This window comes from Schistocerca americana, chromosome 5, assembly GCF_021461395.2.
Source record: "Schistocerca americana isolate TAMUIC-IGC-003095 chromosome 5, iqSchAmer2.1, whole genome shotgun sequence".
NCBI lineage: Eukaryota > Metazoa > Arthropoda > Insecta > Orthoptera > Acrididae > Schistocerca > Schistocerca americana.
In genome coordinates this window covers 648,262,675-648,290,618 of record NC_060123.1, presented here as the reverse complement: position 1 = coordinate 648,290,618, position 27,944 = coordinate 648,262,675, and the positions used below count along the sequence as shown (strand labels likewise).

The window sequence follows — 27,944 nt, the reverse complement described above, 5'->3', positions numbered from 1 at the left end:
GGTGTGATCCTCTATCGATTTCAAGAGAACCAAACTTTACGGTAAGTGCATTCTGGCTGATGAGGATTACTTTAAAGACAAAGAGAGGTATTTCGACTTTGTTCATCGAACGTTTCAGAAGAACTATTCGGCAGCCGGCTTCTAGCAGTGCGCTCTGTGGTATCGAGTTTTGGGTGGCCGCCGCCTGCAGTGAACGGTATGCGTCCCAGAAGGCCCACGAGTTCGCCCGGGTGGTGGCGCATTCCGGCCAGGGTGGCGGCTTTTATGACGCAGTGGCGGCGCCACTTGCCGCGGAAACTCGCCATTTAGGGCGCTAGGCAGCGCCGCGCCGCGCCGCCGATCGCGAAATGTCAGCCGGGCAGTTTGGCGAGAGTCGTTCGGGCGTCCATTAGAAGGGAGGAGTAGGGGGGCAGTCGCGACCTTTGCAGCGAACAGCTGCGCACAAATCGCCCGTCCCTCCAGCCGAAAGCCGCCCAAACTGTAGTGCAACTGGCCTTCTGGTAGCGCGCAACTGCAGTGCATCAGAGGGCCATTTGCCTATGCGGAAGGTCAGCAATTCACTTCCGACTGCACCTCCAGCAGGCGGCGATGAATGTCCCCGAGTGTCAGCGGTTCGCCTGTTTAATGGCTACGTTCGCTTATACAGCAACGGTATAATTTTAAAAAGAGATTATCCAGTCCCGCTGTCAGCCGTATTGGACAGTATCTGCTGTTAACATTGGACAGTATATGCTGTTAACTATAGTTGTGTAATATCTCCTTATAACTTGTCTGCAATTAGAAACAGATGGAAGAACACAAATCACTTTATAAGTGAATATTTTAATGGCATGTACGGCGTTTATTTTGAGTTACGCTGAGTTCAATACCATTAAACGTTGCTCTTGGTGCTGTTAGCGTTGCGATTCTCTGACAAATAGGAGGGTAGCTGGAAAGCAAGAAACGTTATGCAGTGCAGCGCGCTATGCGGCACTGACGGAAACGGTGTTATACTACAGGCGCCATGATCGACGCTACTGAACTGACACTGCAGTAGCTCCGTGTCACTGGGACACGCTCATGAAAATTTCACGCTTTTGTGAGGTTATTTCCAGTACCATCTGATAGTGCCTGATGTTAGCGGAAATTATTACGTGAAATTGCAACGCAGCATGCCCAGGGGACATGCACGTGTAGATTATCACCGTTCGCATTTTGCGAAAAGTCTAATCACTGGCATTAGGGTTCAAATGGTTCAGATCGCTCTAAGCACTATTGGGCTTAACAGGTCATCAGTCCGCTAGCATTAGGGATGTAGAACATTCATACCGACAAATGTAACCGTAGGACCAGTGGTGACCAGATGGACTCGGGGCAACGTTGTAGGATTGTTCCCCTGGGTCTGACGAACGGACTCATAACGACAGCCGAATTCCGAACAGCTGTTAAAATGGTTCAAATGTCTCTAAGCACTATGGGACTTAACATCTTAGTCATCAGTCCCCTAGACTTAGAACTACTTAAACCTAACTAACCTAACTGTTGGTAACAGATTACTGGAAGCTGAGTTGAGATATCGAGCTGTCGTGCCTGCCACGCTTAATTTACTGCTGAAACCATACCACAGAGTCCGCAGCTCGTGGTCGTGCGGTAGCGTTCTCGCTTCCCGCGCCCGGGTTCCCGGGTTCGATTCGCGTCGGGGTCAGGGATTTTGTCTGCCTCGTGATGACTGGGTGTTGTGTGCTGTCCTTAGGTTAGTTAGGTTTAAGTAGTTCTAAGTTCTAGGGGACTGATGACCATAGATGTAAAGTCCCATAGTGCTCAGAGCCATTTTTTGAACCATACCACAGACAACAGAGACTTACATACATTAAATGTATTTGCAATTGCGAATATGGACAATCATCAGCTGTAGAACTGAATGACGACAGTGAAAATTTATGCCGGATCGGGACTCGACCCCGGATTTCCCGCTAACCACGAGTGGTCGCCTCACAATTTGGCCATCCGTGAGCCACTCACGGCCAGACCCAAATTTCCATATGTCGTAACGATGCGTCTACAACCTCTATTCGCACCTCCATTATGTAGCCTATTTTCCTGTACAGGTGAGACGTTTTACTTGAAAGACGCCTGCCCGGGGATGGCGGATAAATACGATGTTGCAGTGCTTGTGTAATTCTGAATTACGAAGCATGTCCGTGCATGCATGGTTACGACACATGGAAGTTTGGGTCTGAGCGTGAGTGGTGCACGGATAGCCAAATGGTAAGGCGACCAGCCGCGATGAGCGGGGAATCCGGGTTCGAGTCCCGGTGCGGCACAGGTCTTCATTGTCGTCTCTCCATGCATGCATATCAAAAGAAACTTTGCTTCGTAATTTAGAATAACACATGCGCTTCAATTTCGTAGAGACTTCCATGATGCCGAGCCTGGGTCTTCTCGGAAATGAAGTGGCATTCTGTGGTGTTCAGCGACGAGTCGTGCTTTTTTTGTCACTTTCAGGTCGATGCGAGCGATGCTCGAGAGCTGTACGTCTCCAGCTCCTGGAGTCATGGTGTGAGGAGCTACTCGTCTTGACAAAGGGTGAATTTAGTAAATGTTAAAAGGAAGGTGAATCCTCGTTAGTGTGTGGCGTGAATGGTAATCGTGTTGTCATAGACTTCACGACTTGCGTACCAAATAGCATAGCTCAGCAGAATGGTTCAGCATTCCACAATTCAAACGCCTTGACGAATGTACGGATCCTTGACTGAACAGACGTTCTGATTCGCTTCTTGTGTACTACTAATTCTGTTCGCAAGACATTCATGCAGACAGTCTCAACATATACCGCTGATTGTTGAAAGGTTTCAACGAGGGCTTAGAAGCTCTTGCACATCAACTTCAATTCCTGTTCACACTTGTACGTATTCATGTATTGGACGGGGACTGATCAAAGATAATTAGCGGCGGCCGCAGTGGATGTGACAATTTTGTGCCAATCTCTTTGGCGGATTGTTTTGCCGGCCCCACCGATAGCTTGAGGTATTCCGCGACAGGCCGGAACCCCGTGTGGCTCGTAGCTAGCATGTTCACTCCGCTTACTGTCTGCGGAGGCAGAGGCTGTTTGCTGGGACGGTGCTTGCCAGACACCCCGACTCCGCTGTGGCTGCAATACGTGGCTGATATTCTGCTTGAGCTCGCAAGAGTGAGAATTGGTTCAAATGGTTCAAATGGCTCTGAGCACTATGGGACTTAACATCTGTGGTCATCAGTCCCCTAGAACTTAGAACTACTTAAACCTAACTAACCTAAGGACATCACACACATCCATGCCCGAGGCAGGATTCGAACCTGCTTCCGTAGCAGTCGCGCGGTTCCGGACTGAGCGCCTAGAACCGCTAGACCACCGCGGCCGGCGAGTGAGAATTTACCTCCTACTTGGTTTCCATACCCCTTCTTATTTTTCCTCGTGGCTATCAACTTTGGAAATTAATTTAATGTTGACAATTTACCGCTAGGTGAACCTCTTTCAGCGTTTAACGTCCCGTAAGTCAAAATATTACTTATCTCATGGATTTGCGTACCACATGGTGGGTAGAGACTTTAAGCTGTTTTATTTGATCTGATTAAAGAGGGCAGTATCTGTCTAACTTTCACGAGACATGACTATAGTTTTACCTGATAACGTAAATTATACTTATTTTATTTAGTTTTGTGAAGTTTGCATTTTTTTATTTTAATTCTGCAGAACCATCGCTCTTGTGGCAAATTATATAGGGCTTTCTGTTGTTGTGTTTTCTGTATTATACGTGAAAGACGTATCTAGTTTTTTGAATAGACAACTACATTGATTAGTCATTTCCTCATTGCTGATTGTTCTATTCCAACAAGAACCATGTCTGATAGGTAGCGAACACGTGGCTCTTTAGTTGAACTTTCAGAATGAAATTTCCTAGATCTGAATAATGTAATCCGATTTTCATGTCTGGTAAACTGACTATTTGGTGGCGCTCTTGTTCATCACCTTTCACCATGTTAAAATATTTAATATGTGGTTGAATGGAGAATAATATCGTGCATAGTAGCATTGTCTGTAATAGTCAGAAAACAGGTACATTCACATCTATATTTAAATATCATATTAATTTTCCACTCCATCTATACTTTTGTATAGTTCGCACGTGTATTACTTACTATGAAACCGTTGCTTTTACATCAATCTCATTTGCACAAACATTAGTTTATACTTCCATCACCCGCTTAAAATTTATCTACGTTCAAATGATTTTTATACATGGAAGTTCGAATTTTTAAGGGGAGGGGGGCGGGAGAGTTAGTGGTTTTCACTAACCAGTTTTCATCACTCGTGCGATAAATTCCCGCATCCTTAAACGAGCCTACCTGTTCTTTTTTGGAACTGACTGTGCTGTCAACGAGGCTCCAGTTACGGTGTCTCCTTGTCATTTTTAATCAAATATCACTAATGAAAGAATGTACAGAAAAAACATTATTTTTATAGTAGAAGTATCACAGAAGATAGCTCGCCCAGCTAGCCACACGGTCTAATGCGCTGCTTTCTGAGCAGCAGGCGTACCGGTCCCCGGCACGAATCCGCCTGGCTGATATGTGTCGAGGTTCGGTGTACCGGCCAGCCTGTGGATGGTTTTCAAGGCGGTTTTTTATCTGCCTCGGTGAATGTGGGCTGGTTCCCCTTATTCCGTCTCAGCTACACTATGTCGGCGATTGCTGTGCAAACACTGTCTCCACGTCCGCGTACACATAATTACTCTACCGCGCAAACATTTGGGGTTACACTCGTCCGGTGCGAGACATTCCAGGGTGGGTCCACTGGGGTCCGAACCGCACAATAACCCTGGGTTCTGTGTGAGCCGGTGGTGGGGTGGGTGGACTGCTGTGGTCTGTAGTGTGATTGTGGACGACTGTGGGCTACGGCAGGACCAAGCCTCTCCGTCGTTTCCAGGTCCCCGGTTCAATACACACGCACACAATACACGATCATAGAAAATATCAGCACTGCGAACGTTCAGATGAATGACGATCTATCAGCAGTGGTCAAATGGACGCAAAACCTAGGACTTGAAATTAAATTTTAAGACTTCACAAGTAATCTTAAAATTCTATCAAAAATTAGTTAGTTCTGAATTTCGAGGAACAACTGCTTCCTATACTTCTCGGCTGTGTCCGAATGTCATTTCAAAAAACTGTGGGAACCTCGTGTGTAGCTCGTGTGGATCAGCATCTCACTTGAGCATATTTCCAAAGGTTGTGAAACCTAAACTTGTGCAATCATTCGTTCTTTAGAACGGCCCCTATTGCTTTGTAATTCACCACAGCACAGCGGTGGATAGTCTTAGTCGCTCATGAATACCCGTGAATGCTTGTGTTCGTCGTATCTGCAACAACCGTCTACTTGATCCTGTTAATGTTTCATACCGCGAGTTAGTAACTACCATACGGTACGCCTACTTCGTCGGCTTCTCAGCGCGCGCACACACCCCAGCACCTCGTATCAGACACAATACATCTGGCATCTCGTCGCAAACGAAACACAAGTTCTCACATATAAAGTATCAGTATGCTACCTGCGCCCATCGGCAAAGAAAATAGCTTGCAGACTTCTTCTCAGTTGCTGCTGTCTGCCTTTGGAACAAGCCACACTTGCACTCTAAACGAAGTTCAAAGCCCTGTTTCACTTAAGAAAAAACTGAAGGATGTACCTTTGTCAACTCCATCAGTTTTAGTTAAAAAATTAATGAACAAGGCCATTTTCCTCTCTGTCAGACTGTAAGGCATACGTTGTATAAAACAGTCTCGGACTTGTTGCTGCGTCAGTTCAGGGTAAAAACCTCGATCTTTCGACGGCTTCCACAATCGTCAGGAGCAACTGACTGTCAAAATCGCTGCTGTGGTGGCCTTCTATAGCCAAAAGACGGCTTCTAATTGGTCGGTAGTTACGTCGTCCTGTAGCAGATGGTGTCAACGAGTGCTCTCTCTCCATAGCGCAAACATTGAAACGAATATGTATGGCTCCTCTCTGAATCCAGAGCTCGCTTCCATGCACTTCTAAGACTACATCAGCCGTCACGGTTCAAGTTTTTCTCACAAATTCTTACTTCTACAGCCTCTTTAACTGTAGAGTCCCAGTACGTGGGAGGCTGGGAAAACTTTTGTTTTTTTAACAGTATTTCTCCATCTCACGATTTGTAATACGCCGTTGATGTTCTGCATATTGGTTCGAAACGGTGCGAATGGACTGACCGTTGTAAATGCATACGCATTCACATAGGATGTAGTAAATTCCAGGAATCCTGAGGACAGGACTATTCTTAACAGGGCGTAGCATCTATTTTATCTTCTTCGTAGGTCAGATCTGATACCTTATCTTCCCAGGACTCTGCAATTTTTGCTGGATGTAGCGCCGCAGAAGGGAAGGAATACAATAGGTGGCCCATCACGCGAGTTTTCATTTCCGCGTTTGCTTCTCTTGGTGAACGCCGACTTGATACCACGTGGACCATAGTAATGCGTATGCTTCCACCCTTGTCTAGTGGTGCTTCTTTCCATTTTCGCCTCTCTTTAACTGTCACGCCATTCTCTTTCCACCTTTCTTCCTTATCTGAAGTATACACTGATGCGCCAAAGAAACTGGGTATTTCCCCGTACGACCATTTCATGGCGTACTGTGAATATCAGGAATCCGGTAAAATGCCAAATCTTCGACATCGCTGGGGCCAGAAAGAGGCCCTGGAAGAAAGGGACCAACAACGACTAAAGAGAATCGTTCAACGTGACAGAAATCTAACCCTTCCGCAAATTGCTGCACATTTCAACGCTGGGCCATCAACAATTGTCAGGGTGCGATCCATTCAATGAAACATCATCGGTATGGGATTTCGGAGACGAAGGCCCACTCGTGTACCCTTCATGACTACACGACACAAAGCATTAAGCCTCGCCTGGACCCGTAAACGTCGACATTGGACTGTGGATGAGTGGAAACACGTTACCTGATCGGACAAGTCTCGTTTCAAATTGTTTCGAGCGGATGGACGTGTACGGGTATGGAGACAACCTCATCAATCCATGGACCCTGCATGTCATCAGGGGACTGTGCAAGCTGATTGAGGCTCTTTAATGGTGTGGGGCGTGTGTAGGTGGAGTGTTATGGGACCCTTGATATGTCTAGATACGACTGTGCCAAGTGACACGTTCGTAAGCATCCTGTCTGATCACCTGCATCCATTCATGTCCGTTGTGCGTTCCGACAAGCAGTTGCAGCAGGACAATGCGACACTCCACACGTCCAGAATTTCTACAGAGTGGCTCCTGGAACACTGTTCTGAGTTTAAACACTTCCGCTGGCCACCAAACTCCCCACACATGAACGTTATTGAGCACATATGGGATGCCTTGCAACTTGCTGATGAGAAGAGATTTTCATCCCCTCGTAGTCTTACCTATTTATGGATAGCCCTGCCGGATTCATGGTGTCAGTTCCCTCCAACACTTCCTCAGACATTAACAGAGTCCATGCCACGTCGTGCTGCTACACTTCTGCTTGCTCGCGGGGGCCGTACAACATATTACACAGGTGGACGAGTTTCTTTGGCTCTTCAGTGTATCATATCCCTTTCTCTCCTTCCCTCATCCCTTCTCTCACAGGCCGGCCGAAGTGGCCGTGCGGTTAAAGGCGCTGCAGTCTGGAACCGCAAGACCGCTACGGTCGCAGGTTCGAATCCTGCCTCGGGCATGGATGTCTGTGATGTCCTTAGGTTAGTTAGGTTTAACTAGTTCTAAGTTCTAGGGGACTAATGACCTCAGCAGTTGAGTCCCATAGTGCTCAGAGCCATTTGAACCTCCTCTCACAATCGCTGCTAAATTTGTGAATTAATAAATGCTCAGCTTTTTTGTATTACAGTTACTGCTACTTTTCACTATTTATGTTAAAAATAATTGTAAATGTTATATCCTACATGAAACGTAAGTCTTTGTATAAAACGAGTGTCGTTGCAAACATAATGTAAAATATTTTTGAACAGCTGTGTGTTACACTGGCTGCTGTAATTTAATTATAATACCCATCCCACCGCTGCCCATATTCTGCTGTGGAGCCATTTTTAAGTGAGCAGCCGAACCCTTCAAACTGACACATATGGGTTGTAGTAAAAACGTATGTACGTCACACATTATTAAGATACAGCTGAGAGGCCGCACTGTAAGATAAACCGTACGACACCACGCGTTACGTGCTGCTATTCACAGTTGCAGTGAAAACTGGAAAACAAAACAATACATTACCCGATCAAAAGCGTCCGTTCATCACTGTGTAATGCAGAATTGACCGCTAGATGTCAGAAGAGATGGAGCCGCCAATATAAAAGAATTGTGTTGCCAGTAGAAAAAAAGTAACAGCAGAACTGGCCGGTAAGGAGTGCTCAGTGATCTCGGACGTGGACTGTTCATTGGATGTCATTTGAGTAACTAATCCATCAGAAATATTTCAGCACTTCCATAGTTCCCGAACTCGACTGTTGTAGTGCTTGTGATTGTGGAGCAGAAACGCAAAGGAACAACCAGAGACAAATCAAAACCAGTCAGACCCCATGTACTGACTGCCAGGGAATGCCGGGTATTGTGGAGGGAGTTTGCAAAAGCCACACGAAATCAGTGGGAGGAGTCACTCGTGAGTTGCAGAATGCAATGATGAATCACGCTACAACCTGTAGACGTACGATGAAAGCGTGTAGATACGTCGAATGCGTGTGGAACGTTACCTGTCATCATGTGTAGTGTGAACTATGGACGGGGTGGTGTTACGGGACGAGGGTGTTTCTCATGGTTACGGCGTGGTCCCCTTACTGCGCTGGAGAAAACGCTAAATTCGGCAGGATATGAACATATTTTACAGCAATGTGTACTGCGTACAGTAGAGGAACAGTTAAGAGATGATGACTGCTTGTATCAGCATGACGATGCACCCTGTCATAAAGCAGCGTCTACGAGGCAACAGTTTGTGGACAGTAACATTTCTGAAATGGGCTTGCCTCACCAGAGTCTCGACCTGGATCCAGTGAACACCTTTCGGATGAGTTAGGACATCGACTTTGCTCCAGGCCCTAGCGTACAAAATCACTATCTTCCCTGGTTACGACTCTTGAAAAAGTATGCATTGCCATTCCTCCACAGACATTCAACATCCCATTGGAAGTGACCCCATCAAATAAATGCCGTGATATAGGCGAAAGGTGAAGATAACTCGTACTGTGACTGGACTGAAGACCTTTTGGTAGGGGGATGCAGTATGTTACCTTGGATGGAGAGTCGTCGTCAGATGCAGAAGTGACTTGGGGAGTACACCAGGGAAGTGTGTTGGGACAGTTTCTGCCCATGTTAAATATATTAATAACCTTGAAAACAATATTAATAGTAAAATCAGGCTATTTGCAGGTGATGAAGTTATCTGTAATGAAGTACTATCCGTAAGAAGCTGCATACATACTCAGTCACATCTTGATAAGTGATACAGCAATTGGCAACTTGCTTTAAATGTTCAGAAATGTAAAACTGTGCATAAAACGAAAAAACGTAGAACCTTTTGATTATAATACAAATGAGTCACTGTTGGAAAGGACCAACTCATTCAAATGCCTGGATGTAACACTTTGTAGGGATATGAAACGGAATGATCAAACAGACTCAGTCATGGGTAAAGCAAAAGGCACACTTCGATTTCTTGGTAGAATACTGCGCAATCAATCTACAAAGGAGACTGCTTACAAATCACTCTAGCTACCGGTTCTACAATATTGCTGAACTGTGTGGGACCAGTGCAACGTGGGACTAGCGGGGGATACTGAACGTATACAGAGAAAGGCAGCACCAGTGGTCACAGGTTTGTTTAATCCGTGGGAGAGTGTCACAGAAATACTGCAGGAGCTGAACTGGAAGACTCTTGAAGATAGACGTAAGCTGTCCCGAGAAAGTCTGTTAACAAACTGGCTTAAAATGGTCACTCCACCAATATACTACACACATCCCTATGTATCGCTCACATAGGGATCGTGTGGACAAGATTAGAGTAATTACTGTACTACCAGACACATTCAACCAATCATTCTTCCTGCTCTCCATAGGTTAATGTAACAGGAAAAAAACCTAACAACTGTTTCAATGGGAAGCGTACCCTCTCCCATGCACCTCACGGTGGTTTGCAGAGTATAGCTGTTGATGTAGATGTAGATTACTATCCAGAAACTTCTGAACCGATGGTATGCTCTAATACACATTATGATGACCACTGCTGTATTTGAGCTCTTCCAAAAAACGTCTTTCGCCTGTGGGCCTAACTGTAACTAAAATAGTATACAATATGTAGAAAGCCTGGCTGGATTTAAATGCTACTAACAGGTCCCTTTGGCGCGTAAGAGTCAACTGAATTACGTAGTCTGCTTAAACCTGCTTTCCCAAACCTCTTTCTGCATGTTGCAAAGACCTGATGGCATGTCTACATCCATGAGTGAAAGTGCATCCATTGTTACACGAATGCTACCGACTAATGCTGAAGTTTTCACTCACAGAGGTGCTTTCCAATGCGAAAGACGTCTTCATCTGTGAATACCATAACTCGCGCAGCTCGACGACAAAGTAGTTTAGAGAAAAACAAAACATAGCATTTGGCAATTTACTGCAAAGAACACCTCAGTGTTTTAAATGAATAATATGAACTAATGTCTTGTCTTTTTGACTTCAGAAGAGGAGAAGATAACAACAGTAATAAACGTGATACACCATTAAACGAAATATGTTGTATTTGTACGTTAAAACAGTTTACGATGCAGACAACAGTGGAGGAAAACTGAGGTTTTATGGACTGATGGTATAGTCAACCAATGGCAAATGTCATATCTAACCAAAAGGATGACGGAAGCACTACTTAGTAATTCAGCCAATGTAATCAGGGAAGGTTCTTCTGAGTCCGGATAAATCACGTATGGGGTTTCCCAAGGTTCAGTCTTAGGTCCGCTATTGTTCCTCATGTCTGTTAATGATCTTCCATCCAATATGCAACAACTAGAATTATTTCTCTCTGCGGATGATACTATTATTGCCCTGAATACATACAGCAACAGAAGAAATGGTAAACAATGTTCTTAAAAGTATCATTGGTTTTCTCCAAATGGTCTCGCTCTCAGTTTAAAAAAGGCACAAAGCCTTCAGTTCTACAGGTGCAGAGGTACTGCCCAAATGATATGTGTAACATATTTTGAGGAAATGCTAAATAAGATGGAAACTTCTAAATTTTTAAGTGTCCATACTGAAGAGAATTTCAGGCTGGAAAAAGCACGTTCTGGAACTCGAAAAACAACTTAGTTCAGCTACATTTGTGCTTAAAATCATTGCATATCTTGGGAACAGACAAATCAGTAATATTTAATATTTTAAATATTTTCATTCAGTAATGTCATATGGAATAATGTTCTTGGGAATTCATCTTTAAGAAATAAAGGATTACTTGCTGAAAAGCATGCTGTAAGAATAATATATGGCGCTCAACCACGATCATCTCGTAGACATCTGTTTAAGGAATTAGTCATTTTGACTACTGCTTCACATTGTAATTATTCCCTTAAGAAGTTTGTTGATGTACACAGTTGCAATACCAGAATAAAAGTAACATTTGTTATTCCACACTAAAGGTTACCTTAATACAAAGACAGATGGACAATGTTTCGGGTTTTGGTAACTTATGCAGTGATACAATATGTGTGACAGACACCAAATAAAATTTGAAAGCAAAGTCTAAAAGTGTCTCTTTGACAACTTGTTCTGTTCCAAACAAGAATTTTTATTATTGTAACATGTGAAAGTACCATAGTAGGTAGGAATTATTAAGCGACATATGTATAACTTTTTTAAAGAAAACACTTGCAAATGGTCAGCATGGACCATATTTACAAAAGATATGTGACGTGAGTATTAATTGATTCGTTCCATATCACTGTGATCTTTGTGCACACAAACCATGGAATATGAAACAAACAAACTAATAAAAAGAAAATAAAAACCTTGCAGTCACAATTCTACCACAAAAGTAATGTCGTTGAGTCATCAAAGAGAAGTGTTGCTGGGAGTGAGGATGCTTACGTAGTAAAACTGTAATTTTTTGCCAAACTTCAAATCACCTGTGGCATGGAATCTTATAGTAGACGATGACTTCTCCAAAGAAATACTTGTTTTTCCCATCGCAGTTTCTGCGTCATTAATGTGCATAGAGAAGTCCAGCAGGAATCGGTAATTATCCTCCTTCATTCTCATTTAATTTCTTGACGTATATTCTTCCTTTCAGAAAAGTTATTTTCGAATAAATTTCAAGCTTCCCTTCGGCCACCGTCTATTCATCCATTTTCGCACCCATAATTGCAGTTTTCTTCTTTTGTGTTATTCATTGCCATGGCACAAACTGTTAGGCCAAAAAGTTTCGAGACTGCAGTAATAAAAGGTAGAGATAAGTTAGGATGATTGTTAGATGCTTGGGGTGTCCAACATGAGTGCAACGTATAGAATATTCATACAGCTATCTGAAACTAAAGAAAGGCCCTTTTTGGGTGATGTTCATTTCGCATGTCACATTTGCACCTTCATGTACTGGCAAACCATTGGAGAATCACTCTGCACCCTGTCGTTTATGGTAGGTTCGTACTGATAACAGCAAGTTTTATCCAGAAAAAATTTGTCTGCATTTTTAATTTCGATCAAATTGCGGTAGGCGTCCACACATCGTTGTTTCTGTTCTGGAATCAGGCAGTGTAGGACAAACTTTATATAATACTGTTCTCTTCTTTAAAATATTCTAGAGAACATCTTGAACATTTGATCTTCAGTTCATTGATTCTTTGCGATCAATGACACAACAATGTTGACATACTATTGTAGCACCCCCACTACTTAACACAGTCTGCTGAGAAGTGACCGATCAAATGCATATCTGTTGTTTACAATTTGTGGTATAGTCCAAAGATGGCAGTGCTACACCACAGTGGGTGTTGTGGACTGACAAGACAGCCAGTCCACAGTGACGGGTAACTGAAATGCACGCGCTTAAACTCACGCAGGCTGGCGTGAGGTATGCTTCATTAGATACATAGCAAAGGATAATTGGCGCCTTGCTAGGTCGTAGCAATTGACTTAAGTGAAGGCTATGCTAACTATCGTGTCGGCAATTGAGAGCGTAATTCTCAGTGAACCATGGCTAGCAACGTCGGCTGCACAACTGGGGCGGGTGCTAGTAAGTCTCTCTAGACCTGCCGTGTGGCGGCGCTCGGTCTGCTATCACTGATAGTGGCGACACGCGGGTCCGACGTATACTAACGGACCGCGGCCGATTTAAAGGCTACCACCTAGCAAGTGTGGTGTCTGGCGGTGACACCACAGTGGGCAATGCACATCTGTAGCACAGGCATTAGCGATGTCTCGCTGCAATCCGTAGCGACGAATGGGAGTGGCTGCAGAAGACACGCTCTCTCTCTCAGCACAGCAGCGTCCTCTCACGGAGGTCAATATACAGCCGAGCATGGAAGCGCTCTGCCGCAGTTCGTGAAGCAGTCGGCATCATCGAGTCTCAGATGGAAATGTACTTTCGTAAACACTGAACTCTGTACTTCAAGAGAAGAGTTCTTAATTAGTGCATCAAGTAATGCTTCAATAGTCAATGACAGTTGTAAATTATCAAGCAGTCTTGTGCTAGAGGACTGTATCAAGTTAAGTGAATGTTTTTATTCATTCATATAATAAAGTGAACTAATATTTTGTATGTTGTAGTCCTGGTGAATCATCTCCCAGACCAATCAAAGAAAACACAATGAAATGGTTCAAATGACTCTGAGCACTATGGGACTTAACAGCTGTGGTCATCACTCCCCTAGAACTTAGAACTACTTAAACCTAACTAACCTAAGGACATCACACACATCCATGCCCGAGGCAGGATTCGAACCTGCGACCGTAGCAGTCGCGCGGTTCCGGACTGCGCGCCTAGAACCGCGAGACCACCGCGGCCGGCAAAGAAAACACAGTTACGGTTAGACAGTTGTAGTTTCGTCGTTCATAGCACAGTTATTAGTTGAAGCTGCTACTGTAGTTATTGCGCTTATGTGCCACGAATGAAATCAGTTCTTATAATTTTTCAGGTGGACGGTTTATAACGGGTGGACCGTTTATAATAGAGCGGCCACAGAGAAAGCAAGGAGTGCTTAGCCCTCGACGTCATGATAAATACGTTTGCAGAACTGCTGCTTGTGGGTCTTCCACAACCCGTGACTTTTCCCGTTCACCTAAGCGCGTCTTTTGTTGCGTGTTTTACGGAACCTGTAAATGAACATTAAGACGCTGGTCAGGTGTAAACGATTAAGAAAAATAACAGCTGAGGTAACTACACTGGTGTCGAGAAGTAAAGCAACAAACCGCTGTTTCCCTATCCGGTGTCTAATTCACTATATAATCCTACAAACTGTGGACTAGATGTCCGTGCGATCGTGTTCTGCACAGATCGCATACGGGTCAGCGGAGGATGCCAACGATGACAGGTATGAAACGAGGTACTGTTTGCCAGCTCCACATCCATAATCGCTGCGTATGACATTAAAAGAAGTGCAGTATGGCACAGAGAAGACGCCTACCAGACTCTCTGTGATGGAGGGCCATAGAAAGAAAGGAACCAGGACAGTCGCAAACTGATTTGGCCCGATGGCTTGATGTGAATCGTTCCGCTATTTCACGGATGTGGGGACATTTTATAGAGACCGAAGCTGTACCCAGGAGACCAGGGCAGCGCCGACCATGTGTGACTTCAGAAGAGAGAACTGTTATTTGGCTGTATGGGCAGGACAGTATCACCTTAGTACTGCACAGAAACTGACATGTGAGCTCCCAGCATCCACTGGACGTGTGCATAGAAGACTTTGGCAGAGTAGCCTTTATTGTCGGAGACCTGCTATATGTCTACTTCTAACGGTCCTTCACAGAAGGGAACGTCTAGAGTGGAGTCATACCACAGGACGGTCGAACATTGGGACAATTTGTTGTTTTCACAGATGAATTCCGATTTGGTCTGGAGAATGATTATCGATGGCCGCATCTGGAGAGAACTTGGAACACAATTTCAGGACCCAAACAATACAGAAAGAGACCGGGATCGAGGATGATCCCTAGTGGTGAGGGCAGGGATTATGTTTACCGCACGAACCCGTCTTCTTGAAGTTGTACAGGTGAATCGGCGAGGTTGAACTGCTGTCAGGTATCGTGACGAGATGTTGGGACCTCACTTGCTATTGTTGTGGGGCACTGTGGGACCAAACGTCGCAGTGTTGGACTATAAGGCTCGACCTAAAAGAGCACTGGTGGCTGATGTTTTCTTGGAAGTGGAAGATACTGCACGCATGTCGTGGCCTGCTCTCTCTGGGATGCACTAGGGAGACCGCTTGCATCACGTCAGCATCCACCAGCCACTCTGCAAAAGAGCGAGCAGCTGTGCAGGAAGAATTGGCGTTACTGTCTCAACATCCTTCGTGTTTGCGTTCTGTATTTTCATTACATTGTTTCTGTTTTACTATCATCTGTTTATATTACTTTGCGGGAACATAAACGCAACCTTGCAGAATTTCCTTTCGTTGCTGTAGTTGCGGACAGCAGTGTGCGTAGAGAGGGTGCGCTGAGCAGCGGCTGCCTACCTCGACGCTCTTGGAGCGCGGGTCGGCCACCTGGACTGTCTCGTCTGGCGGCAGGCGCCACGAGTTGCGCTCCACGTTGACGTTGGTGTGCATGGCCGCCGCTGCCGCTGCCGCCGCTCACTCGCCAGCTCGCCGGAACCCTGCAACAGCCAGGCAACGCACTCTCGTCACCTGCAGTCGGCGCCACAAGACAATCACAACTCTCAGGATCAACGGTCACCCGCGACACGGTCCAGTTCGATCGAAGTCGAAGGATTGTCGTAAGCAAGCCGTAGATTCAGCAGCAACGTAGCAGAGATCATATGTATGAATGCGTGGTGTCTGTTCCTTCGGACATGCTTTCATGCACTGAAGCATCAGAGAAACTGGTATAGGCAAGCATATTCAAATACAGATATACCGGGCGTTCAAAAAGTCAGTATAAATTTGAAAACTTAATAAACCACGGAATAATGTAGATAGAGCGGTAAAAATTGACACACATGCTTGGAATGACATGGGGTTTTATTAGAACAAAAAAAATTTCACAAAACGTCCGACAGATGGCGCTGGACAGCAAAACGTCAGTGACTGCGCATGACAGTCGTGTATAAAAGGAGCTGTAATGAGAGAGAGAATCTCCCCTCTCCTCTACCTCCTGTACACGGCAGATATGCCCCAACCCCCCCTTCCAGTACATCTCTTGCAATATGCTGATGACACCGCATTCCTCGCCCTCGCTCCTACCCTCCAACGGTCCCAACGCCTTCTCCAGAATCACCTTCACCTTTTTGCTGCATGGTGTAACCAATGGCTCCTGAAACTCAATCCTTCCAAGACCCAGGCAATCATCGTAGGTCGTACCACTCGCTCCTTCCGACTCCTGGATTTCTCCCTTACTGTCTGCGCACGTCCTGTTCGCCTCACCCCCACCCTCACCTACCTTGGCCTCACCATTGACCGTCACCTCACCTGGATACCTCATCTCCGCTCCATCCAATCCAAAGCCCACAACCGCCTCCAACTCCACAAACTCCTCTCTGGCCGGACATGGGGGTTGCACCCCTCTACCATCCTCCACACCTACAAATCCTTCATCCGTCCCATCCTCTGTTATGCCAGTCCTGCCTGGATATCTGCCCCCCCAAATTCTATCAGTCCCTCCAGATCCTTGAGCGTCATGCACTCCGCCTCGCCTTCCGTATCCGCCTCCCGTCCCCCACGCGGATCCTCTATGATCTCATTCCTTTCCCCCATCTGCTCCTATTCCTCGAACATATCCGCATCCTCTACACCTTCCGCCCTCTTGAACCCCCTCACCCCCTGGTTGCTCCTCTCCTCTCCCATCCCCGCCCCCTGCCACATCTTCACCGTTGTGTCCCCCCTACCCTCCATCTCTACACCCTCCATCTCCTTTCCCAAGGTGGCTTCCGTCACCTCCCCCTCCCGGATGATGCCCTCTCTCCCTCCATTTATCCTTCCTATCAACTCTGATCCTCAATCCCCCTCCTTTCCTCTGTCCTTTCCCTGGGCTCCCTCTCCCCCCCCCCTTCTGTCCTGTTTTTCTCCCCACTAAACCTCTCCCTACCTCCCTTCTCCCCCCCAGTCCTCTTGTATTCCCCTCCTCTGCCTGCCCCACTCCCTGCCGCGTCTGCCCCCCACCCCTCTTATGGGTCCTCATCCTCCTTCAGCTCCTTTCCCGGCTCCCCCCTTCGCTTTTACTCTCCTTTCCCCCCCTTTTTTGTTTTCCCATCTTCTGTCCAGTTTCCCCCCACCTGCTCTCGACTGTGGTGTCACATTTGCCAACTTTTTAGTGCAGTGTTCCAGTGACTATTCAGTGTTGTTTGTCTTTCTCGTGTTGCGAACAGAAACCATGCTGTCGCTCGGTGTGAATTTTATTTCCTTTGCGAACAGACTCCAGACTGTCGCCGTGTTTTTTTAATTGTCTATTGTTTTCCCTGTCTACTTCGTATGTATTTTTATTAGCGTCATCATCCCTGTGTTGTTGTTTTAAGTTCCACGATTTCTTTTCGCCTTGTTACTCTCTAAGTCTCCGATTTTATCGCCTGTTTTTTATTATTTGTTCTCTTGATCTTTGTCACAAAATCTGTCGGCTGAAGAGCGGCGTACTAAGCTGCTGCCAGCCCGCCCCCTTCGGGGGGAATTGAAATTCAATAAATGAAAAAAAAAAGAGAGAGAGAATCAGATGCGCCAGCAGTCGCAGCATGTCACACGGCGTAATGCTGCTGAGACAGTTGAGGAAGAAATGGAGACTGTAGCGAGTTCGTCTATGCACGGGGAAGTCAGCGCTCGTGCAGTCGCACGTCGCACCGGCATTCCATACACTACTGTTTGGTTGGCACTTAAGCGTACTCTCCGATGCTATCCCTACAAAATCTGTCGGCATCATGAACTGTTACCTGGCGATTTAGTGAAGCGGAGGGCATTTGCAGTGTGGGCGTTTCAAAAGATTGCGGAAGGTGACGATTGGCTGAGTAACGTGTTGTGGACCGACGATGCTCATTTCACGCTCCGAGGGTCTGTCAGCGCCAACAACTGCAGAATTTTGGCTACCGAAAGTCCTAGAACTGTCTTGGAAACTCCACTGCACGACGAGAAAGTCACGGTATGGCTTGGATTTACCACATTTACTGTTATCGGGCCTTTCGTCTTCGAGGAAATGCATGATTCTGGTTTTCTAACTGCTACCGTGAAGGATGAGAGGTACGCCGATATGTTACAGAATCGCATCATCCCCAGCCTGGCTGATAAACACCTGCTGGAACGAACGATGTTTATGCAGGATGGCGCTCCACCCCATATTGCTAGACGCGTTAAAGATCTCTTGCGCGCGTCGTTTGGTGATGATCGTGTGGTCATCCGCCACTTTCGTCATGCTTGGCCTCCCAGGTCCCCAGACCTCAGTCATTGCGATTATTGGCTTTGGGGTTACCTGAAGTCGCAAGTATATCGTGATCGACCGACATCTCTAGGGATGCCGAAAGACAACATCCGACGCCAATGCCTCAACATAACTCCGGACATGCTTTACAGTGCTGTTCACCACATTATTCCTCGACTACAGCTACGAACGATGTTTATGCAGGATGGCGCTCCACCCCATATTGCTAGACGCGTTAAAGATCTCTTGCGCGCGTCGTTTGGTGATGATCGTGTGGTCATCCGCCACTTTCGTCATGCTTGGCCTCCCAGGTCCCCAGACCTCAGTCATTGCGATTATTGGCTTTGGGGTTACCTGAAGTCGCAAGTATATCGTGATCGACCGACATCTCTAGGGATGCCGAAAGACAACATCCGACGCCAATGCCTCAACATAACTCCGGACATGCTTTACAGTGCTGTTCACCACATTATTCCTCGACTACAGCTATTGTTGAGAAATGATGGTGGACATATTGAGCATTTCCTGTAAACAACATCATCTTTGCTTTGTCTCACTTTGTTATGCTGATTATTGCTATTCTGATCAGATGAAGCGCCATCTGTCGATCATTTTTTGAACTTTTGTATTTTTTAGTTCAAATAAAACCCCATGGCCTTCCAAGCATGTGTGTCAATTTGTACCTCCCTATCTACATTGTTCCTTGATTTATTCAGTTTTCAAATTTATACTGACTTTTTGATCATCCGGTATGTAAACAGAATACGGCGCTGCGGTCGGCAACGTCTATACACCCTATAAGACAACAAGTATCTCGCGCAGTTGTTAGATCAGTTACTGTTGCTACAGTGGCAGGTTTTCAAGTTTTAAGTGAGTTTGAACGTCGTGTTATTGTGGCGCACGACCAATGGTACACAGCATCTCCGAGGTAGCGATGAAGTGCGGAATTTCCCCTACGACCATTTCACGAATGTACCGTGAATATCACAAATCCGGTGAAACATAAAATCTCCGACATCGCTTTGGCCGGAAGAAAGATCCAGCAAGAATCGACCAACGATGAATGAAGAGGATTGTTCAGTCTGACAGAAGTGCGACCCTTCCCAACGTAATCTGTATGGACTTTCGGAGCCGAAGGCCCACTCGTGTACCCTTGATAACTGTACGACACTAAGATTTGCGCCTCGCCTGGCCCCGTCAACAACAAAATTGGACTTTTGATGACAGGACACATGTTGCCTGGTCGGAGGAGTCTCGTTTCAGATGGTATCGAACGGATGGACGTGTGTGGGTATGGAGAAAACCTGATGAATCCATGGATCCTCATGTCAGCAGGGTACTGTTCAAGCTGGTGGAGGCTCTGCAATGATGTGGGCCGTGTGCAGTTGGTGTGATATGGGTCCTCTGATACGTCTAGATACGACTCTGACAGGTGACACGTACGTAAGTATCCTGTCTGATCACTTCTTCCATTCATGTCTATTGTGCAGTTCGATGGACATCTACAGTTCCAGCACGACAATGCGAACTCCACACGTCCAGAATTGCTACAGAGTGGCTCCAGGAACACTCCTCTGAGTTTAAATACTTCCGCTGGCCACCAAACTCCCCAGACATGAACGTTATTGAGTATATCTGGGATGCTCTGCAACGTGCTGTTAGTATGAGATCTCCACCATCCATTTTGGAGGTGCAGCATGCGACTTCGACTTGTAGTTCCTTGGAATATTATAGTTGCCAGAACAAGATACTTTCGATCTACCTGGAAGTGCTCAGGCGAGAGAGAAGAATGAACATGTGTCGTTGATCGCCTTGTGGCTGCGTAGTTGTAGCAACTTCTGGAGATCTGAGATAATCAATCAAGGTAAGAGCAAAAATTACATTCCATTTTCTTAGCGAAGAACGTTGCTGATTCGTTATGATAGTGCCAGATTTGCCGATAATGCCGATTTTCAGGCCCGAATGGCGGGTGTCAGTCAAGCTGGCGTCCCACCATTGTCCAGTGCGTCTCCAGAGACGTCTTCGGCCTGGAATCTCATGACTGGAGTAGAACTGTATTCAGCGATAAGTCCCGCTTCCAACTGAACCCAGTCTGCTAACGAGCATTATGGGTAGGGCCTCCCAACCAGTTCGGGATTTTGAAGATCTAATGCACCAATGCACAGAATTTGGTACGATATCCCTGAGGAAGACATTCAGCGGCTCTATCAATCAATGCCACTCCGAATAACTGCTTGCACAAGGGCCAGAGGTGACCAACTCGTTACTGGCCTGCTCAATTTGTGAATCTCTTTCTCTTGAATAACTGTAACTGTCTGTTTGTGTGTAGACGTACATCACATTTACCGATTTCCGTGCATTCGGATAATTACTTCGTGGTGCGATTTTTTCTTCTTCTTCGTATGTGATATAGCTGCAGTAAGTTTGCGTCGCAGCTATAGCCTTGAAGAAAATTATTAGCAACAAAATCGTATATTTTACTCTGTGTTACTAATTGCAGTACCACAATATGTCTATTCAAATCGGAATTTCCAGGTAACCGTTGTATATCGGTTACGTAAGTACTAAAACTAAACTAAACTCCTCCCGGACAGGCCATGAAGGCCCAAAGGTACCGACTGGCCGCCGTGTCATCCTCAGCCCAAAGGCGTCACTGGATGCAGATATGGAGGGGCAAGCGATTAGCACACCGCTCCCGCGTAGGTCAGTTTCTGAGACCGGAGCCGCTACTTCTCAGTCAAGTAGCTGATCAGATTGCCTCACAAGGGCTGGGTGCACCCCGCTTGCCAACAGCGCTCGTAAGACCGGATGGTCACCCATCCAAGTGCTAGCCTAGCCCGACAACGCTTAACTTCGGTGATCTGACGGGAACCGGTGTTATCTCTGCGGCAAGGCCGTTGGCTATTACGTAAGTACAAAGGGATTGAAATATCGTTTTGGTGTGAAGTTGCCAGAGACTGTAACGACCTTAAAGAACGCTTCATTACTGATGAAGTACACTTCGTGACTACAAAAAGCGTACCGCCGAACACCCATCTCACTGGCTGTTCCCACAGAAAATCACAGTTTAGAACTAAGTACTCAACAGCACAAGAACAACAGGTTAGCTCGGTTAGCGGTTAAGATTCTCTTACTATAGAAATATCGCCTGCATACAGATAGGTGAACATCGATTTCACAATGTCTTTAACAAGGAACATTGGGGTATTAATAAGCTACAATCAATCGCCAACATATTGCGTTGCTACATCACATCACAGCACTGAAAATCGCTGTTGCACAAACATAGCGTAGACTAAATTACGGAACACAGCTCTGGTAACTGAGTCGGTCTCGTCTGTGTAAAATTCTGGAATCACTGGGACACAAGGCAAGAGAAAGGATAGAATGAAATTTATTTGCTTGTGTGAAGAATGAGAGCGTGGGTAGGCGATTGACTGGTTACATTAATTTGCATTTCTAAATTATTATAACAAAACGTTATTACTGTTATTGCTATTACTATATAAGCTCATGCAGGAATAAATAATTTGATGTTTACGTTCTATATACGTTCTTCGTATTCAGTTCTGCCATCAATTTCATTCTCCATGAGCCATTGCCGTTGTATTAGGCGACCAAAATAATATTTCACCTGGGTGTGAGGACGCTTCTGTCGGCTTATCGTGAGTTTTTACCATAATATTTCTGCCGGCCGCGGTGGTCTCGCCGTTCTAGGCGCTCAGTCCGGAGCCGCGCGACTGCTACGGTCGCAGGTTCGAATCCTGCCTCGGGCATGGATGTGTGTGATGTCCTTAGGTTAGTTAGGTTTAAGTAGTTCTAAGTTCTAGGGGACTGATGACCACAGATGTTAAGTCCCTTAGTGCTCAGAGCCATTTGAACCATAATATTTCTCGAGGACACGCTGAACCACATGATAATATACTGACAGGCCAAAGAAACTGGTATACCTGTCTAATATCGTGTAGGGCCCCCGCCAGCACGCAGAAGTACCGCAACACGACGTGACATGGACTCGACTAATCTTTGAAGTAGTGCTGGAGGGAACTGACACCACGAATCCTGCAGGGCTGTCCATAAATCCGTAAGACTAGGGGGGGTTGGAGATCTCTTCTGAACAGCACGTTGCAAGCCATCCCACATACGCTCAATAACATTTTTGTCTGGGGAGTTTGGTGGCCAGCGGAAGTGTTTAAGCTTAGAAAACATGTTCCTGGAGTCACTCTGTAGCAGTTCTGGACATGTGAGGTGTCGCATTGTCCTGCTGGAATTGCGCAAGTCAGTCGGAATGCACAACGGACATGAATGGATGCAGGTAATGAGACAGGACGCTTACGTACGTATCACGTGTCAGAATCGTGTCTAGATGCATCAGGGGTCCCACATCACTCCAACGCCACACGCCCCACACCGTTACACAGACTGCACAAGCTCGAACAGTCCCCTGCTGACATGCAGGGCACATGGATTCAACAGGTTGTCTCCATTCCCGTACACGTCCATCCTCTCGATACAATTTGAAACGCGACATGTTCGACCAGGCAACATGGGGTAAAATGGCTCTGAGCACTATGGGACTTAACATCTGAGGTCGTCAGTCCCCTAGAACTTAGAACTACTTAAACCTAACTAACCTAAGGACATCGCACACATCAATGCCCGAGGCAGGATTCGAACCTGCGACCGTAGCGGTCACGCGGTTCCAAACTGAAGCGCCTAGAACCGCACGGCCACTCAGGCCGGCACCAGGCAACATGTTTCCAGTCGTCAACAGTCCAGTGTCGGTGTTGTCGGGCCCAACAGACGTGTAAAGCTTTGTGTCGTGCAGTCATCAAGGGTACACGTGTAATAGTTTCCCTCCGAAAGCTCTTATCGACGATGTTTCGTTGAATGGTTCGCACGCTGACACTTGTTGATGGCACAGCATTGAAATATGCAGCAATTTGCGGAAGGGTTGCACTTCTGACACGCTGAACGATTCTCTTCAGTGATCGTTGGTTCCGTTCGTGCAGGATCTTTATCTGGTCACGGCAATGTCGGAGATTTTATGTTTTCAAAAAATGGTTCCAATGGCTCTGAGCACTATGGGACTTAACATCTTAGGGCATCAGTCCCCTAGACTTAGAACTACTTAGACCTAACTAAGCTAAGGACATCACCCACATCCATGCCCGAGGCAGGATTCGAACCTGCGACCGCAGCAGCCGCGTGGTTCCAGACTGAAGCGTCTAGAACCGCTCGGCCACCGCGACCGGCTTTGATGTTTTGACGGATTTCTGATATTCGAGGTGCACTCATGAAATGGTCGTGCGGGAAAATCCTCACTTCATCGCTGCCTCGGAGATGCTGTATGCCATTGCTCGTGCGCCGACTATAACGGCACGTTGAAACTCGCTTAAATCTTGATAACCTGCCACTGTAGCAGCAGTAATCGATCAAACAACTGCGCCAGACACTTGTTGTCTTACATAGGCTTTACCGACCGCAGCGCCATATTCTGCCGGTTTACATATCTCCGTATTTGAATATGTATGCCTGTACAAGTTACTTTTGCTCTTCAGTGTGTATACACAACTGTCTTGAAATCACAATGCAATACGTTCTCCTTAGTCGGCACTGTCCACGTTTCCTACGTTTTCGATAACGGCCACGGGAGGCGAAGCGCAGTAAAATCGTGGCCGAGTAGTAGCTGTGTTTGTTTAGTAATTCAGGAGCCACATTAACAACGCTCACTCCTAATAACAGCAAAAAAAGGGTACGTACGGAATATGAGGAAACAGTCTCTTCCGCAATATGATGTATAGAATAAAGGATAATTCGAAGGACACAAATGCAGATAAACAACTAGAATTTAAGCAAAAGACAATATTCTCTATCGACTTTTTGTAAAACTCTGGTTCGCAACTGGTACGTTACTAAGCTCGCTGCATAGCAAGTGTAGTGAGAGGCATTTCAAGTCAGTCACGTCTTTTGACCGTTGTATGTTGCTTTTCAATTACATTTTTGTGTTTACAACAAACCATCAAACGCTTTGTGTTAGTAGACAGTGTTATCCCGAAATCCACTGACAAAATTTCGGATGTTATTCATGTGTAAGTTGTGAGTATTTTGGTATCAGGGACCCGTGGACTCAAGTGGCTCAATTCTGGGTAATAATACAGTTAAGATTTATTCATTTGTTAAATGATTACCTCTGTTTCTGTGAAAACGCCTTCACAACAGTGAAAAAGTCTTAAATATGCAATCACCAAAATGTACAACAGAAAACATTGAGCGATGACCCTCAGGCAGATGGTAAAGCACTGTGACGACGTTGTCGTCACAGCATGGTGCTGCTCTTAAACTGCAACCAGCGAACCCACACATGACGTGCATACCGACCGACTACTCTTCAGTTATTTCTGCCCGTACCGCTGTCTACCACTGTTAACGTACAACTGACACTGCCGGAAAAATGTCAGACCTGAGGCAGGACCGACCAGTGCTGAATGTAAGTTTTAGAGCGAAGAGTAAAGTCGGCATTGCTGTTGGCAACAGTGAGTACTGTAAGCGAACGAAACAAGCTGGTTTCCAAATGAGACACACAGTCTGTACCAGCGACGTTGCTACTTTTGTTGAGATATTTTCAGTGCAATACAGACAGAACACATGTGCCGAGAAGATATCAAACGGAATGTAATTCACGTGTAACGATCGACCGGAGAGCATACGTTCCTGACACCAAAATTATCAACAACCTTCAAAATCTTAAACTTCTCGCATGTGTGACCCGCATGCGCAGTACCACCGCGGTGGAGCATATAAGGCCGCCTATGGAATCTTGTTGTCACTCTTGTGACTCACTCTGAGGATGGCCGGACGGTACGCGGCCGAAACATCAGTGGAGGAAATTTTATTTGCGCGGCAGCATGCCCGAAATTTAATGGACCAATCTTCAGAATTTTTCTCTAGTCGCAATTTAATTTTTTCAGAAATTGCAAAACCTTCTATAGTTTTCATGCTAATTAACGTAATAGAATCACGGTCATTTCTGGTAAGAAAACGGTTCTGATAGCTGGAGTCCAACGTTTTCGTTAATCATGCCCTTTCAGTCCTTGTAGAGATAGTTTGAGAGAAACCATCTAATCGAGAAGTGAAATACCAGTATTGATAGATTTAGCATTAAAGATATTTTAATATAACCAAACATTTTCTTAAAAATTTATCGCCATTTCATGCCCTTATGGGTTGAATTTCCAAACAGTGAAAAAGTATGTTTCTTTTTTTTTTTTAATTTCCAACCGAGAAGCCAAATAGAATTTTTCATAGATTTAGCTTCGTAAATGCTTTCATAATGAAATAATATCATACAACTATTCATTCCATATTTCACTCCCTTGGTGGTGGGGAGGGGGTGGGAGGGTTATTTACGGTTTTGATGACGCCGAGCATATATAAGCGTGGCCGTGTCACATCCCGCTGCCAGTCTGGATCGGGCTGGTGCACAGGCAACTGCTCTGCACGACTCACAGGGATGCGTCGTTTTAGGCGTGTTCGGCGCTCATCCTCTCCTGTTTACGTTGATAACACTGAAATGAGTACTGGGGCGAAGGAGAAAAATAAAGTTAAGGTGAAAGGCATTGCTTCCCATGCTGCCTATGACGGTGTTTTTGTAGGTGGTGTTTCGAATTTCTCCCTCATCAAGGACGATAAATTTACTCATGGTACTGAATGGCTTACCGTGGCTATTGTTCGCTGCGGATGTATTAAGAGTATTGGTAGTCTTGAAAGTTTTAATAACAGTCACGACATTAGTTACTGTACATTTAATGTCAGGGAAGTTTTTAATGAGGATAATGGTACGTTTTATTTTTATTGTACGATGCCTTTCGTACAGAGGACCCGTGGACGTCATTAGGTGGATCAAGATGAAGCTATTTATGTGTGGCGTAAAGGATCTGGTACTTCTTACGCTGTAAAACTTATTGGTCATTTGGCTGTATATTATCATAAATAAAGAATCCTGATCAAAGGAAAGTCAATTAGCAGTTTCTATACATGCATCTTTAAAAACTCTGTAGCAAATTTTTAATAATGATTTACTTTTAAAAAAATTCACCTACTATTTTACCCCCTTAGTGGTTGAATTTAAAAAAAACAAAATGTTGAAACACATACTTTTTTTTGTTTCTGACTGAGAAAGAGGATACCAATTTTTGTAGTATTGGCTTCAAAATTGCCTTAATAGCGACATATTTTCATTATTGTCTTTCATCCCCTATTTCATCCCCATAGAATTTGAAACAATCCCTTTTTAAATTATGCCTGTAGTATAAGATGCACAGTCTCTCCAAATTTCGAGTTTCTATCCCTCGCTGCTTCACCCTCTGAGTGAATGACCTTTCAAAAACAGTGAAACGCGTATTTTTTATTTTTAACAGAAAAGCCAAATTCAAATTTTAGTAGGTTTTGCTTAAAAAATGCTTGCATAATGAAATATTTCCACAAAATTTTTCAACTCCTATTTCACCCCCATAGGTGTTAAATTTTCCAAAAATTTTGAAACACGTTTCTTTTTTCCTGGCCGAGAAACCAAAGACCAAGTTTCGCACGTCTTCCTTCAAAGCTGCCTTAATAACCAGATGATTCCTCAAACTTTTTCGTTCACTATTTCAGCCACTTATCGAAGGAATTTCCAAGAATCCTCTCTTAAACGACGCCTACGGTATAAGATATACACGCTCTCCAAATTTCAAGTTCCTATCCTTAGCGGTTTGGACTGGGCGATGATGAATCTGTAGGTCTATGTATATAGATTGCCATTCTGAAGAGAGACTCATTCCTACAAAACATTTTTATTTTTCTTAGCTTAGATGCTTTTTCAGGAAGAAAACACGGCGCAGTAACGGAAACAGTTGTCTTAAATAATAAAACACTGCACCAGTTATGTTTTTCATTCATATCACGAAGCGCATCGAGAATTTATTCCCAGTATCGACTGCAGACGGTCACCCTGGTATTTTATGTGATGTACGCGTGTGCGTTATTCTAGCTCTCTTGTTCTGTAGTTACCTTCTGTGGCTTTAAGACGCTGTGCCACCCTCATTGTACACACGTGCAAACCGTCGCTCATGCTGAATGGTTATGTGAATCAAAAATACAGTAAGGGATATAGACGCTATGGCTTCCCAAGGACTTTACATAAAAGCAGAGATGCTCTTGTGTTTTTATTTACTTTTTTATAGATTACATTATTAATATCAAGTTGCCAATTATGAGTTCTATCCTAACACTACTGACAACTTAAATTATCGATTACGCTTTATATTTTATTATAAATATCGAGCGCTTTGTATGAAGCTATGAACATTTTA

The 27,944-nt window shown here is 45.1% G+C and overlaps 1 protein-coding gene and 1 pseudogene across 3 annotated transcripts in view; both read right to left on the bottom strand.

The window, feature by feature from the left end:
* Positions 1 to 27,944, bottom strand: part of LOC124615803 (inactive dipeptidyl peptidase 10) — a 1,404,300-nt gene that overhangs the window by 498,160 nt on the left and 878,196 nt on the right. For all 3 annotated transcript variants that reach the window (XM_047143937.1, XM_047143938.1, XM_047143936.1), the window contains exon 4: positions 15,711 to 15,850. In XM_047143937.1, coding sequence (XP_046999893.1) covers positions 15,711 to 15,803 — 93 coding nt within the window. In that variant the 5' untranslated portion in view covers positions 15,804 to 15,850. The remainder of the gene's footprint in view (positions 1 to 15,710; positions 15,851 to 27,944) is intronic.
* On the bottom strand, positions 21,376 to 21,493 carry LOC124616987 (annotated as a pseudogene).